This window comes from Protopterus annectens, chromosome 4.part1 (genome assembly GCF_019279795.1).
Source record: "Protopterus annectens isolate FY-2018-M chromosome 4.part1, PAN1.0, whole genome shotgun sequence".
Lineage (NCBI taxonomy): Eukaryota > Metazoa > Chordata > Ceratodontiformes > Protopteridae > Protopterus > Protopterus annectens.
The window spans coordinates 504,204,326-504,219,745 of NC_056734.1; the positions used below are offsets into that span (position 1 = coordinate 504,204,326).

Here is a 15,420-nt window from a genome sequence, read left to right on the forward strand (position 1 = left end):
TCTCAGTTTTCTCTTCTGAATTATAAACCAATGTAAATGAAACACTTTTTTATTTATTTTTTTCTTTCCTTTCAAGTTGTCTTCCTTGTATGCAACGAGTCGGCTAGCATATCATTTGATCATGACATTGCTAAAAACAAAGATGAAAAAAATAAAATGGCAAATGGATGGTGAATTAAAACACAAATACAATAAATGTAAAAAATGATATCAAACAAAATATATACTTGTGGCATCTTAAGTAGTTAGTGGCTGTAATGGCACTACTTCTAACTTCTGCATTTGAAGATATTAAAACTGGTAGCTCACTGGAAAGAGAAGCAAACATAAATCTAAAGTGTCTGTAGTCATATGTCAGCAAACATGAATCTAAAGGGGCTGTAGTCATATGTCAGCAAACATGAATCTAAAGGGGCTGTAGTCATATGTCAGTAAACATGAATATAAAGGGGCTGTAGTTATGTGAGCAAACATGAATCTAAAGGGGCTGTAGTCATATGTCAGCAAACATGAATCTATAGGGTCTGTAGTCATATGTCAGCAAACATGAATCTAAAGGGGCTGTATTCATATGTCAGCAAACATTAATCTAAAGCGGGGGGTGTTATATGTCTTTTTACAGGACTCCATATATTTTTTTATTACTGAAAAAGTTTGCTTAGCGAGATAAGTAAATCCAAATGTAGAAAGCAAGGTGAAAGCTTTTTTCTCCACAAATGCGTAGTTATCTACAAAGAAAGAGTAGCATGCTTTGATCTTCATCTGGCTGTCTTTTCCTAATTCAGACTCAAGTAGTAAGAATTTTAACTCTTTGATATTCATATGGCTGAACACTGGAGACAGATTTACTGTAAAAATACCCTTTGCTGTTTATCCAATGAAAGTACTGCAGCTGTAGGTCACTTTCTGTAGTTTTTTTTAATGTAGGCTGTTTGCCTTGAAAGTCATGAAATAATTTACTGAAGCAGAGACTCCATATACTTGCATAATGGGGTATCTTATAAATGTCCAACAGGATCAGGTTTTATTTCCCCATTCCTATTTCCAGGGGTTTACTTTTCATTGACTGTTTTTCTATCTTTAAAAACTGCGACAGAAAGATTTACTGTCAGCATGATAATTTTGGTTTTAATGTGCTTCTTACTGGTGTCAATTTTCTACTTTGTTCAACTCTTTTTCACTTCTGCTCCTTAGCATTAATGGATCATGCACCATGAGTTAACACTGCAGTACCCAAATTTAATGAACTCCTAGCAAATAGCACAGACAAGTGGCTACAGCATCATAGCCATTAACCAAATCATTAAGCTGCTGATACGCAAATATGAATTCCTCTCACCACAACAAGTTTCTGATAAGTCAAAAGAACCAGTGTAGCTTGCGTTTTCATTCGCGCTGTTTTAAACTACATTATCTATTTCTTATTCTTACATTGACAAGTAAGCAAATTTTGACCCAACAGCTCTGGATGACAATCCAAATAAATAAGCAGCTTGCACATCAGTGACTTCAGTTTGCTGTCTTACAGATTCATTGCTCTGAACATCTGAGCATTACATTACACTCTGAACCAATGTCTAACACCAACCTTTGATTACCAGTTCTGAGCTTCTGTACCCAGACTTCTGACTGTCTTACTTCAGATTCGCTATTTTACATTTTGCACAACATTAACACTTTTAGTATGCCCATAAATAACTGATTTTATGACTTTATCACATACATTATGGCAAAATTCCATCTCCAATTCTGCACATTTTAGCAGAATTATTTCTCTTGCCACAGCTTCAACACACTTGATTCATACTTACTGTCACACAGATTCAGAAATTTTCAACAGAAATATGTCTCATGCATCACATGCGTCCTATAATCTTCACTGCCATGTTTATTCTGCTTTTATTAATTTTACATTCTACTTCCCAAATGAGGTTAGTCTCTTAACTGAGAAAGTAATTTCAGTCACTCAGCAGACATTAATAATTTCATGTTATGTTAAATATGCTTCTCTCAGCAGTCTACCTTTTTCATCTGATCATTATAAAACCATACTTGATTCTGTATCATATTGCTGACCAAAATCACCTTTATCTTTATGTTTTTAATTCACCAACACAATCAACACTTTCTGATGGACCTTGTGCCCTCATGAAGAACGAACGGTAGTTCTATGGAAGATTTTTTTTTAGCTCACAGTAGTTCTGACATATCTTCCTCAACACTTCAGTGCGTAGTCTGTCATTCAACGCTCAAATGTATTATAAGAAAAAACTTTCAGTACCTCCTGTCCATTGACATGCACAATGGTCCTTTAAAGAATTCACTGAGATACTGCTCAAAGTCAGGAATAAAACATTTTGGAGTTACAATTTCCAGTTTCTGAATACACTGACGTGCAGACAGACATCTCCTGGAAGTTCTAGCTGCAGCATTTTTAAATGAAAGATTAAATGAAATGGCCATTATGCCCTACACCTGTACTGACTTACATTTGACATCAAGTACCACTTAGTTTTCAAAAATATAAAATAAGACTAGATACAAGGTACAATGGTGCCAGCTCCATCAACTTTACTTTCAAAATGTGCAGTATTGAAGAGAGACCCTAATTACATGGCCAAGTGTTGCAGGATGAAGAAACACGCACAGGCCTGATTAACAAAAAACATAGTTTACCTGCTAGGCAAACTAAATGACAGACTTCTTGGCTCAAAATAATTCCCAGTCTCTGAAAATTGAGAAGAACAGAGGGAATCTGAGTATGGCCATTGTTAAATAGGTAAAAGATGCTATGCTGCAGTCAGGACTATAGCTGTCATCTGGCACCCTGTACATGTTCCCAAATTGAAGACTCTATTAAGTTTCATCAATACAAAAAAACAAATAAAATATGAGACTATAGTAAGATGCTTACTATAAATGTAACATGTATTCATTTATGAAGCTTCAATACCCTTATAGTTTCATAAAGCAATGATGGTACTGCACTCCCACAGCATTGGCACCTGCTGATCAAGTCCCCTAACAGCTTGTGCCTGAGGTAGCTGCTCTTTTTGCCCCACCCTAGCTCTTTGCCCCAACCTATGACTCTGGTTGTGGTTATCCAGGCAGTACCACATCCCACAATACTTTCTTGCAATATAGAGTTTGGAATGGGTACGTACTGCACAATCAGAAATTCACAACAGATGACTGGTACAAGCTGATTTCATGTGATCATGTACTAGAATGCAAGTGACATCTTGTATTTTAAAAAATAATTAGAACTGCAACATTTTCTACTGGTGATGGAGCTGTGTAAACATGTTTTGTGCCTTTTTTAACTCTTCTGCTTCACATAATTTCTTCCCATTCAATAAGTACTGACCTTGGATCTCCAATAGCATTTGATATTGGTTTATTATAAGATCCTGCAGTGAACTACCCCCCTACACTTACTATTTACACTTACCTATTTGCTTGATATTTGTTTACCCAAGAAAGTAGGCTGGTCCATAAATCCTTTTCAGCCATGACCTGGCCCACAAAGGCAATGAAAAAAGTAATATGCGGATAATTTTGTATAGCCAGTCGACCTGCCTGTTTTTAAGAGGTGTGAAGTAAACAAAGTACGCAGAGAAAACCCATACAGACATTTGGAGAAAATGCAAACTCCAAACAGTTATGGAAGACAGAATCGAACCCTGGACACAGGAATTGTGTGGCAGAGGATCTTACAACCAAGCCACTACTCACTAACTTACTAAGCAATGTGTGTTCCAAACAGAAAAATACATAGGAAAGAAAACATGCAATACTTCAGAGCAATTTATGCTTTCCCTCTTTTGTATTCTGTGATTACAAGAGCCTCTAGTGCCTGTTAAATTGGGTACCACAACCAGATTATCCTAGAAATTTACATCCCTTGTACAGAGCAGTACTAGATCAGTGATACACTGGTCTGTTTCAAAGTGGACTCTGCTGAACTTTCATTTCCTTCCGGTACTAGAATTAACAAATGTAACAGTAGGTGTAACAATATCAGAATATTTTACTACGATGCTTTTTCTAGGAAGGCATGTAGAAAAAAAATGTATATATACCCACACACATTTTTTCCTAGTGAGTCTGTATATTCAACAGTATCTAATTTTAACATTTTTAATTAAGTCTTTTGCCGAATCAATTTTTCATGTAATTATTATGTTTCTGCTCTTAGAATCTATTGAAAGAATTAGCTTGTCAAAAATATTTGAAAATGTTTTATCCCACGTTTTTTTTTCTTTAAATTCTGGCACTTGGTTTATAGTATTTATGGAGTGAAGAAGCTTTGTAGAAGACAGAATCTTGATCTTTGCTTCTAGTGGTGGGCCAGGCTGAATTTTCAGATGTATTACATGACCCACTGGGTGGCCTCTATGGTAGTCAGTTAATAAACCATTTCTATCCTCCACCAAAAAAGACTGGTAAACAGGGTATCTTGCTGTACTGACATCTAAGATAAGCGGAAGAAATTTAGAGGCCAAAAAATAATTGTCCCATGTAATTATGATTTGATCCTTCCCCACCAAGTGTGAAATGAGGTCTTGATCACATTTTTTATCTGAAGCATGGAAACAATTGTCTCTGGGTCCCAAGATGATACCTACTATAAATACAATCTACTGTTCAAGAGCTTCTGGCAAAATTCTAAAGTCTAACATGACATATAACTCCAGACCAATAAACAAAAAGTACAAACATGACTATGACCTGAAAAAAGATACTCTACAAGATACTATAATTAAAATATTACACAGTATTCCTTCAAAGAACATTGGTTCAAACTGAAAGGTTAGCAGACTCCAGACACAAAGGAAAGATAAACCATATATCTGTTAGGAGAAAATGCTCTTGGTAATAAAGGCAAAGGCAGACAGCAAATGCAGTGAAATCCAGTCAACTGTCTGTTTATAAGGTTACTTCATGGTGCACAGGAATAAAGAACTAATTATGAAGCAGATGACCATGCTGCAAGTAGCACTGCTGGAGATGGAAGAGGTGACAAAGGAGGGTATAGCAGTAAGTGACCCGATAGTGGCTCATATATTGTGGGAGGCAAGGTGGTCCAGTACAGTGAAAAGCCAGCATCAACAGGAAAGGTACACAGCATGCAGAATGAGAGTCTGGGACATTCACTTGGTTCTACCACGTCATATCTGTGTGGTCCCCTTCATGAAGCAGCTGGAGAAATATGTACACAGTCACAGTAGAAGGCATTGCATGCACTCTCTTCTGCAATCTTGGACATCAGCCTCTGAAGAAGAGGTTAAGGTCAGAAATTGTAAACCCCCTCTTGGCTGTCATGGATGGGCTCTAAGTACATTCATGACAGCAGCTTAATTGTCAGCAGGGAAAGGGCAAGAAAAAAAATATATAAAAGGTTAGTGGCTAGTCCAAGGGAAAAGTTCCTTAACTAAGAAAGTCACAAATAGGAGTTTATGGGTGACTATCTTAAAATATTCATATTTTCATCACAAGCATGCTGTGATAAAATGTATTTTTTAATAATCATAATCTATTGACAACAGAGTCAAATAAACCAAATGGTTAGACTGCAGCAGTAACAGGATGAATCTCTTCAGCATATATGACTAAAATGCAGCAAGCAGTTACTGTAGTTAAACTGTTTATTTAAACACAACACACAATAACAGAGCATGCTGTGCCCTTTATCCTCCAGAAAATTAAAAAAATGTTCTTTGCGTGCCTCTGCCTTACAGTCTAGCAATTGCCACTGCTAGCTTCATTCTCATCTAGACAAACAAATAAGTGCACACATAGGTTTACCTTTCAAATGTGTACTCGCTCTCAGCCCTGAAGAAGTACACATGTGATTTAAACTGCAGTTTGAAGACATAATCCTTAAGAATGTTGTCTGAATCCACTGGAGTACTGACAGTGTAACCCAGCAATGGGAGGCTGGCTAGTGGGTAATCATCCTAAAAAAACAAAAAGTAATCACTTAATAAAAATTTTTATTAATAGTTTTCTTTAACTGAATGACAATATATATCAACTACTACATTCATCAAAAGACAGACACACAAGAAGGGCACAACTGAAAATTGTGAGCTTATAACTCCGACTCATCTGCGATAATGTCCATCATAAAGTTTTTTATTTGCGACATACAGATTACAGGTAATGTTCTGGTCCCAATAGCAAAACTTTCTGAAGGACCACTTCTGACACGTATGTTGTACAGGTGTGGTGTAAAATGATACAATTTTGCATTTAGTATCCCCCCCCCCCCCCCCAAATACCTCAGTACTATTTTACTACCCTATTTCAGCAATTCTTTTATATAAACAAAACAATGAGGTGTACGGGGCAACAAGTCCACACAACTTTGTGATAAAAACAAAAATGTGCAGTAAGTGCAAGGAAGCCTGAGAAAAATGTAGCATTTCAAACTGCATGATGAAGATAAATCAAGAAGGCCTGGATTTACTGCGACTATGTTCACAGTTTCTTTGCCACCTGGTAATTCATACAACGTTGAATTCTATTCAAATTATAGAGACAAAAAAGACCATAGCACCAGAATTCAAACTAAAGTTTTCCATAAAGACAAAGATACCCACACATCCCCAATGCAGGGAGTCATCCCCTGGACTACCTTGCATAATATGAATAGTTCTGAAGTTAACATAGCTCATAGAAAGTGAATTTCCCTGCTGTAAACTCATTCCAAGAAGAATGCATTTTTGTACTCAAGATACATTCAAATTAGAGATCCTCAGACTGTGTATACTACCAAAGTGGCAGGAGTAACCTCAAACTTTGTATACTACCAAAGTGGCAGGAGTTACCTCAAACTGTGTATACTACCAAAGTGGCAGGAGTTACCTCAGACTGTGTATACTGTCAAAGTGGCAGGAGTTACCTCAGAATGTGTATACTACTAGAGTGGCAGGAGTTACCTCAGAATGTGTATACTACCAAAGTGGCAGGAGTTACCTCAGACTGTGTATACTACCAAAGTGGCAGGAGTTACCTCAAACTGTGTATACTACCAACGTGGCAGGAGTTACCTCAGACTGTGTATACTACCAAAGTGGCAGGAGTTACCTCAGAATGTGCATACTACTAGAGTGGCAGGAGTTACCTCAGAATGTGTATACTACCAAAGTGGCAGGAGTTACCTCAGACTGTGTATACTACCAAAGTGGCAGGAGTTACCTCAGAATGTGTATACTACCAAAGTGGCATGAATTACCTCACAATGTGTATACTACCAGAGTGGCAGGGATACTTCAGAATGTGTACACTTTCAGAGTGGCGGAAGTTATTGCACACACCCAAGCAGCAGTATTATGCTGCATGCATCAAGTCTTCAGTATTCAACTATAACTGAGCGAGTACACGGCTTCCATAAAACACCCAAGGAAGGAAGAATACTGACAGACTCATTTATGAAAGAAGCATTTTGTTGAAAGGAGGCATGGGGCCTTGGGGTTAGGCTTGTTTGCCACACATTAGTGATCATTATTATTAATGATCACTAATTTGTGAAAGAAATGGATTTCTGTTTAAAGATGAAGACTGACATACCTTGGGGATTTCCTTTTTCCTCAAGATGTAGATATCTTGGGGGGTGGATTTGTGACCCCCTTCACGGGAGGGGGGTGCAGAATGCTTTCCTCCCTGCAAAAATATATTTTTATGATCTTCCACTATGACACTATCACAGAATGATGACAATAACCATGCAACAGTCTAAGACTAATTCAAGTGACATAGGTTACTGACCCAAATGCAAAAGGCAGCAAACAACTGATGTGCCACTATGTTATCTTTATCTCTGGGAGTGTTCCAGGGCAGATTACTACTACTTTTTTAATGCTCCGTCTGGCACCAGATCTCCCTGCCAACATCAAGCCCTTTTATCCCACTGGCCAATTCATTTATTTTAGTTCATGGTGCCCCAGAACACTTAGCAAGGCAGGCTACAGTGAGAATTTACAGAATGTCATCTTGTGGAGACCCAAGTTTTTTTTCTTCTCCAAACTTTTCCCCGATAGCCAGGAAGCATGACACTATGCCTATTATGCTAGACTCTTGCAAGGGTGCATGCTTCCATGTATCTGCTATGCCTAGCTCGGCAATAAAGCTTTGTTCAGCAAGCTGAAGCCCACATGCCACACCTTCCTGCATACAGGTCTCACACCTACACAGGGACACATAGCAACACTTTCCTTCAGGCTCAGCAAGCTGGCATAATTTGGTCACTTTATTTTAATTTATTTGCCAAAAAACAAAAAAAAAGACAAAAGATGAAATATTTTACAATTTAAAAACTATTTTTTGATCCATTTGGATACTTCATAACATTTTCAAGATTAGCATTAACAATAGCCCTTTGATCTGAAACCATGGTCTGGGATCTAGTTTGATGAAATAAAGTCAAAAGTTTAGTGTCAATTTTGTCTTTTGAACATGCACACACACAAACACGCACATACAGAAAAATGTGTTTATTTAATGTTGATTCTTAGAACCTTGAGGTTTGTTTCTGTGAGAACCTGCAGCAACAGAATGTGAAATTTGTAAACATCATCTCATTGATTTTGTAGCATACGAGATTCTTGAGCAACTGAATGACTTTTATCCTATGTATTGTATTTGTAACAGTGCTTTAACTTAACAGTTTTTCTGTATGTATGTATGTATGGAGCTTTTCTCCGCAGGCCTCTGCTGAAAATGGACAGGTATCCAGTCAGACTATCCCAGTCAACAAATGTAAAATAAAAAAAACAAAAACAAATCTTTTTTCTCTCTCTATGTTGTTTGACTCAATGACTGTCAATTATCAAGCCTCTTTCAAATGAACACAACCCACTCATTACACAGCAGTGAAAAATTTTACTCAGTGTTATGGCAAGAAATGTCCAGAGATGGCTTTCATTCAAGCAGCTGTAATGTTGGTTTGTGCTCTTAACTAGAATCCTGGCAATTACAGAGTTTATAATCGCTCTAACCTTGCTCTTGGACAGGGGACACTCCATCTGCTTCACTGCAGAGGCCCATTACTGTGCTCCTTAAGTGAACACATGCTTCTGCTCACCTGAGCTGAAGGCTACCATCAACCGCTAACTTAGGGAGTCTAATGTCCTCACTCAAGCCTTGCATTTGTATCGATACTCCTCCTGTAAAGGATTGTGACAGTATGTGGCAGGCTCTGCTCCATATTCGCTACCAGAATGTGTAAGCCGTTCCTTAAATGCCAGCTCTGCCAAGTGTCTGAGCCATAGAGAGGGCTTTATCTATCTACGCCACTGAAGCTGACTGCCTAGGTGGGTTTTGGACTAAAAGAATAGATGCAAAGGCAGCTTCCTTTTATGAGGGAGTTGAATCCCCTTAAAATTCCTTAACATAAATTCTAAAGTAATAACTGCAGGTTAAATTAAGAATATTATATCTATAGTGTCCCCATGACACAGAGAGATAAAGCCCTTACTGCACCCAGATGACCCATGTGCAATTCGAGGCAGAGATGCTGCAGGTACCAAAGGGGGAGGATGAGAGTAACTGGCTGATGCCAGCTCACCTATCCTAGGGGATGCAGGCAACCTAGGCTGCAGTTAGCAGCATTATGAGCCTGGTGAGCTCCATGCTACATAAACAGTGAGCCATTTGTTAGGGGGCTGTGTATGTACCTCCCAAAGGCAGTACTTTTGGAACTTGCAAGGTGGCTGCAGAGTGGCAGGAGTTATTGTACACACCCAAGATGCAGTACGATGTTACATTAGCATCCTTGATCTCAACGGCACTAACAGTGGCCCTGTGGCAATTCAGTTGCACTAACTGGATGGACTATCAGTTTGACTGCTGTCAGCACATTTTTCAGGTCAATCAGAGAAACAGCCCAATGAACTCATTGGGGGAGGGGGTTAGCATCATCACTGGTCCTCTCCTGCCTCAGCCAAACCCCAGCTGCTGCCATTTCTACTGATCTTCTAGAGGACTCTCTCCAGGAGGTTGCCATTAGCATGATGGAAGGGGAGTTTCTACTGAGACGTAAAATGCCTCCCTCCAAGAGGCTGATGTGACCATCTGCATCACTGTAGGGGTGTGCTGCATTTCCTATGCAGAAATGTCTAAAGCTTACTAGCACCACTGCCAAGACCACATCAACCATTATGGCTCTTCGCTGCCACACAAGGTTGTGATCAACCAACTGGAACCACTTCTCCTTACCATAAAGATGAATGATCCAGCATTGAATGTTCACTCTCATCTACCCTGCCAGGCTCTTCCATTGTTCGTCAGCACTTGAACTACATGTCATTTTGGTCATAACCAGAAATTTCTGTGCGCGCCACACAGTGCAAGCTTCTAGGTATAATTTCATTACATATGATCTGCCAAAAATGTCTTCTATTTCTAAAAGTTTTTTGCCTGTACTAATACAAAATTATCAGGTTTACCTTTGATTATATCATCCAATCCTTTCCATAGAATAAGAAACAGGTTGTTCCTTTTTAAAAAAAATCTTTATTCAAAGATTAATTACTGATACAGACTCTTATAACAACAAAACTGAGTTTATGATGAACAATCAACAGTTTTATAACAAAATTAATCTTGCATATGTGGAGGAAGCCTACAAACTCATTTGACAACCATTAGAAGAATTCTATGAAGAGAATCTTATAAGCTCCAAACTGCCTGAATTCTTTGGCATACCTCATCCCAGAATACCAAATATTTTCAGGATTCCAGAACCACAAAAATGTGATGGAGCCACCCTACAGACCAGTTACTGCAAGAGGTGGCTCAATTACAGAGTTGATTTCCATCTGTCTTGAACATTAAATAAACCCCTGGCAGAAAGCAACAGATCATTCAAATCAGGCACCTTACACTTTTTTATTAAAAGATTTAGGTCCACCATGATACAATACTCGTCACCACAGATGTTGAGGCTTTATATACTGTCCTCCCACATCAGTTCAATATCCAAGTAGTACTAAAAGCCTATTTGAAAGACAGAGCTGCACTCACTGAAGAGCTGGATGTTTTAGCAAAACGTTTGGACATTCTCCTCAACAATAATTATTTTCTATTCCACAGCAAGTACTACACACAATCCACCTAGACAGCAATGGGGAGGAGGGGGATGCCATGGCCCCCCAGCCTAGCAAATACTGTACTGGAAATGGGAGGAGGATTTATGAAATGCTACTTGAGGTTTAGTGATGATATATTTACTGTGTGGGATGGAGAAGAAAATGTGCTCTTAGAATTCAACAGTTATATTAACAACTCTTCACCTTTCTGAGATTTACAACTAACCACAGTCATGACTCTGTAAACTTCCTTAATCTGACTATTACCACAAATCTCTCATCCAAAACACTGTGCAATAATATGTACAGGAAGCCAACAAGGGTAAACCAACTACTTCTTTAACAGCAGCATGCATCCACCAAGACAAATGTGGTCAAATCTCAAAGGATGAGGATCTTGTGTGTTTCCGAAGATACCTGGGATTTTACACTAAACTTGGATCAACCTAGAAAAAGATGTTTTGGCAACAGGCTACTGCAAGAAATTTCTCAACAAAATCTTTGACCCTATCAGGAGTATGAAGCTCATTAATAACCCTTCCCTCCTCAGCACCACAGACAGGAAATTGAGAGGGCTCTGCAGAGACCCACAGGAAGAAGGAAGAAAATACAGCATAGCGCACACACACACACACAAAATGGACTACAATGAAATAAAAGAAGCAATTCTCACTAACTGGACTATCATTACTGACACAGCAAGCAGCTAGAAAGGCTCCTAGGGTCACACCAAAATTTGTCTTTAAGAAGGGAAAAGCATTTGTGACTACCCAGAAGGGAAGAAACAATCCAAAGACAATACACAGAAAGGGACTTTTAAATGCGGACTACCAGACCACAGATATTGCAAGCTGATAAGTAGGAAAAGTTCCTTTAACTGTCCTAACAGTAATAAAAAAAAAAAACACATCACAACTCTTCAAGAAGTGATTGCAATACTGAAATGGTCATTTACTGGGCACAATGTACACTTTGTAACAGTTTCTACATAGGAAAATCTACCAGCTGCCTAAAAATCTGAATGGCATACCATATTTCTGATATTAAATTAAAAGTTCTTAAGAATCTGTTAGCCAAGCAGGTTGCAAACATGGACACTAAGTAATAATGTGTCAAATTAAGAGTTAAAGCATTCATGAATTTTACTAAAATTTACTTGTCTAAGTTATTACAAGTGTTAAAAAGCAGTCACTTCAATCTTGAAGCAAGGCTCATTCTACCTAATAATTCGCCCACTATTAAACCTTTTATACTGACCACTCTTGCTAAATAATCTGATTTTACTACTGTATGTACTTTGCGGATGGATCTAAGGAAGCATATCATGTGAAAGGGCTTTCTTTTATACACTGATAACCTTTTGTTTAAACATTTTGTTAAACCATTTGGATATATTTAAAAAAATGTTCCTTCACTAAGACTGAGTTGGATTCCAAATGGCAAGTCTTAGAACTTAACCCTACTATTGAAATACAGTAAAGCCAACCCAACCAATTACATCCCATCAGAAGCTTGCCCAATGGATCCACCCACTGTTTTTATGGCTATAAAAACTCACTGTTTGACTGTAGTGCTCATATCAGAAAAAGCCATTTTCATGACTATTCCACTTATCCATCTTTGAATAAAGCTTTTTATTTTTTTTTAAAGAACAATCTGCATCTTATTCTTCAAAATACGAACGGATTGTAAAATCAAAGGGAAACCTGGTAATTTAATTTTGGAATACTACAGACAAGAAACCTAAGAGTAAGAAGACACAGCTGGCTGGTCATATTTAATTAAATGATTCCTAGAAGCTTGCAGGTCATCCTGACCCTTAACTCCAAAGGGAAGGGTGGAATCCTATTGATCTGCTCATTTACCAGTTGTGGTGATTCTTGATGCTGGCTTTCTATGCCACAGAGTAGGGAAGTTCAAGTTATTGGACTAGAATATCTGCAACAGCAATTAGGTTAGGTGCATATCTAGTATCATTCCACAGTTAAAAAAAATGCCGTGCACAGCATTTTGCCAGTGCTGAACCTTTCTGAAGCTCTCACAGAATATTTGTGTCCTCATTTTAATTTAGATAATACATATTTTCCATCATTTTCTGTTGATTTGCATTTTTTAGGGTTTACTTCCTTTTCATGACTGAAAATAAATGGGAATGTAGTTCTCTCTGATCTGGGAATCCAGCTCATTGCTTCCCTTCGTATCCACTGCAGGACATCAGCTTAGAAGTTAGGAGAAAACTGCAAGAATGCTGGACACAGTAAAGGGAACACATTTCATGAAAATAAAAGTAAATAACCACTTCAAATGTTCACAGTTCATTACAAAGAGAGAGACTTCCAGCAGACTTCAACCTTCAAAAATGTCCAATTGGGCAGTTATTGCAGGCAAAATAAAGTAAGAAATCACAATCAGGCAGAATCAGCTTCTCACATATTAGTCACAATGTTGGAAGCCCATCCTGTCAAAGTACTGTATAACATGTACTTGTATGTTTCTGTAGCAAATCATGAAGAAAAAAAAGTGTAGCTTATTTTTCCTTGCACAGTGCTCCTCCTCACTGGGCCATTTTCTGGTTACCATGACTTTATTTATTTATTTATTTTTACTTAATCACATATTGTTTTCTTCTGGGGATGCACAAGCCAGTGCATTTCTTTGTGCCGGTCCCAAGCCCGGATAAATGGGGAGGGTTGCGTCAGGAAGGGCGTCCGGCGTAAAACTTCTGCCAAAAATTACTGATGCGGAGAACTTTTCATAATTGCATACCGGATCGGTCGAGGCCCGGGTTAACAACGACCACCACCAGTACTGTTAGCCAACAGGGTGCTGGCGGAAATTGGGCTACTGTTGGCCGAAGGAGAAGAGGAGGGCGAAGGCATGCCCGAAGGCAGGAAGAGAGGAGAAAGGTTAGGAGTGTAGCAGTGAGGGTAGGAACTTTGAATGTTGGCAGTATGACTGGTATAGGAAGAGCGCTAGCTGATATGATGGAGAGAAGGAAGGTTGATATATTGTGTGTGCAAGAGACCAAATGGAAGGGAAGTAAGGCCAGGTGTTTAGGAAACGGGTTCAAATTGTTTTATCATGGTGTGGATGGCAGGAGAAATGGGGTAGGGGTTATACTAAAGGAACAATATGCCAAGACTGTTTTAGACGTGAAGAGAGTGTCTGACAGAGTGATGTTTATGAAGCTCGAAATTGATGGTGTAATGATGAATGTTGTTAGTGCATATGCTCCACAAGATGGGCGTGCGATGGATGAGAAAGAGAAATTTTGGAGTGAGTTGGATGAAGTTGTGGTGAGTGTACCCAAGGGTGAGAGACTAGTGATTGGAGCGGACTTTAATGGGCATGTTGGTGAAGTGAACAGAGGGGATGAGGAAGTGATGGGTAGGTATGGTGTTAAGGAGAGGAATGCAGAAGGTCAGACTGTGGATTTTGCGAAAAGGATGGACATGGCTGTGGTGAATACGTATTTTAAGAAGAGGGAGGAGCATAGGGTGACGTACAAGAGTGGAGGAAGATGCACACAGGTGGATTATATCCTATGTAGGAGGGCCAGTCTGAAGGAGATTGGAGACTGTAAAGTGGTGGCAGGGGAAAGTGTAGTTAAGCAGCATAGAATGGTGGTCTGTAGAATGACGTTGGTGATCAAGAAGAGGAGGAGGAGTGTGAAAGCTGTGCCAAGGATTAAATGGTGGAAGTTAAAAAGGGTGATTGTGAAGTGGAGTTTAGGGAAGAGTTAAGACAGGCACTGGGAGGCAGTGGAGAGTTACCGAATAGCTGGGTAACTACAGCAGAACTAGTAAGGGTGACTGCTAGAAAGGTGCTTGGTGTGACATCTGGACAGAGGAAGGAGGACAAGGAGACCTGGTGGTGGAATGAGGAAGTACAAAAGAGTATAGATAGGAAGAGGCTGGCGAAGAAGAAGAGGGATTGTCAAAGAGATGAAGAAAGTAGACATGAGTATAAGGAGATGAGGCGCATGGCAAAGAGAGAGGTGGCGAAAGCTAAGGATAAGGCATATGGAGAGTTGTATGAGAGATTGGACACTTAAGAGGGAGAAAAGGACCTGTACCAATTAGCTAGAGAGAGGGACAGAGCTGGGAAAGATGTGCAGCAAGTAAGGGTGATAAAGGATAGTGAGGGAAAGGTACTCACAAGAGAGGAGAGTGTGTTGAGTAGATGGAAAGAGTATATTGAGAGGCTGATGAATGAAGAGAATGAGAGAGAGAGAAGGTTGGATGATGTGGGGATAGTGAATCAGGAAGTGAAACAGATTAGCAAGGAGGAAGTAAGGGCAGCTATGAAGACGATGAAGAATGGAAAG

General features: G+C 39.0%; 1 protein-coding gene across 1 annotated transcript in view; it reads right to left on the minus strand.

Moving 5' to 3' along the window:
• LOC122801240 (FERM, ARHGEF and pleckstrin domain-containing protein 2-like) overlaps positions 1-15,420 on the minus strand; it is a 963,231-nt gene that overhangs the window by 40,069 nt on the left and 907,742 nt on the right. The window contains exon 15 of the mRNA XM_044070791.1: positions 5,809-5,960. Within this exon, the coding sequence (XP_043926726.1) occupies positions 5,809-5,960 (152 nt within the window). The remainder of the gene's footprint in view (positions 1-5,808; positions 5,961-15,420) is intronic.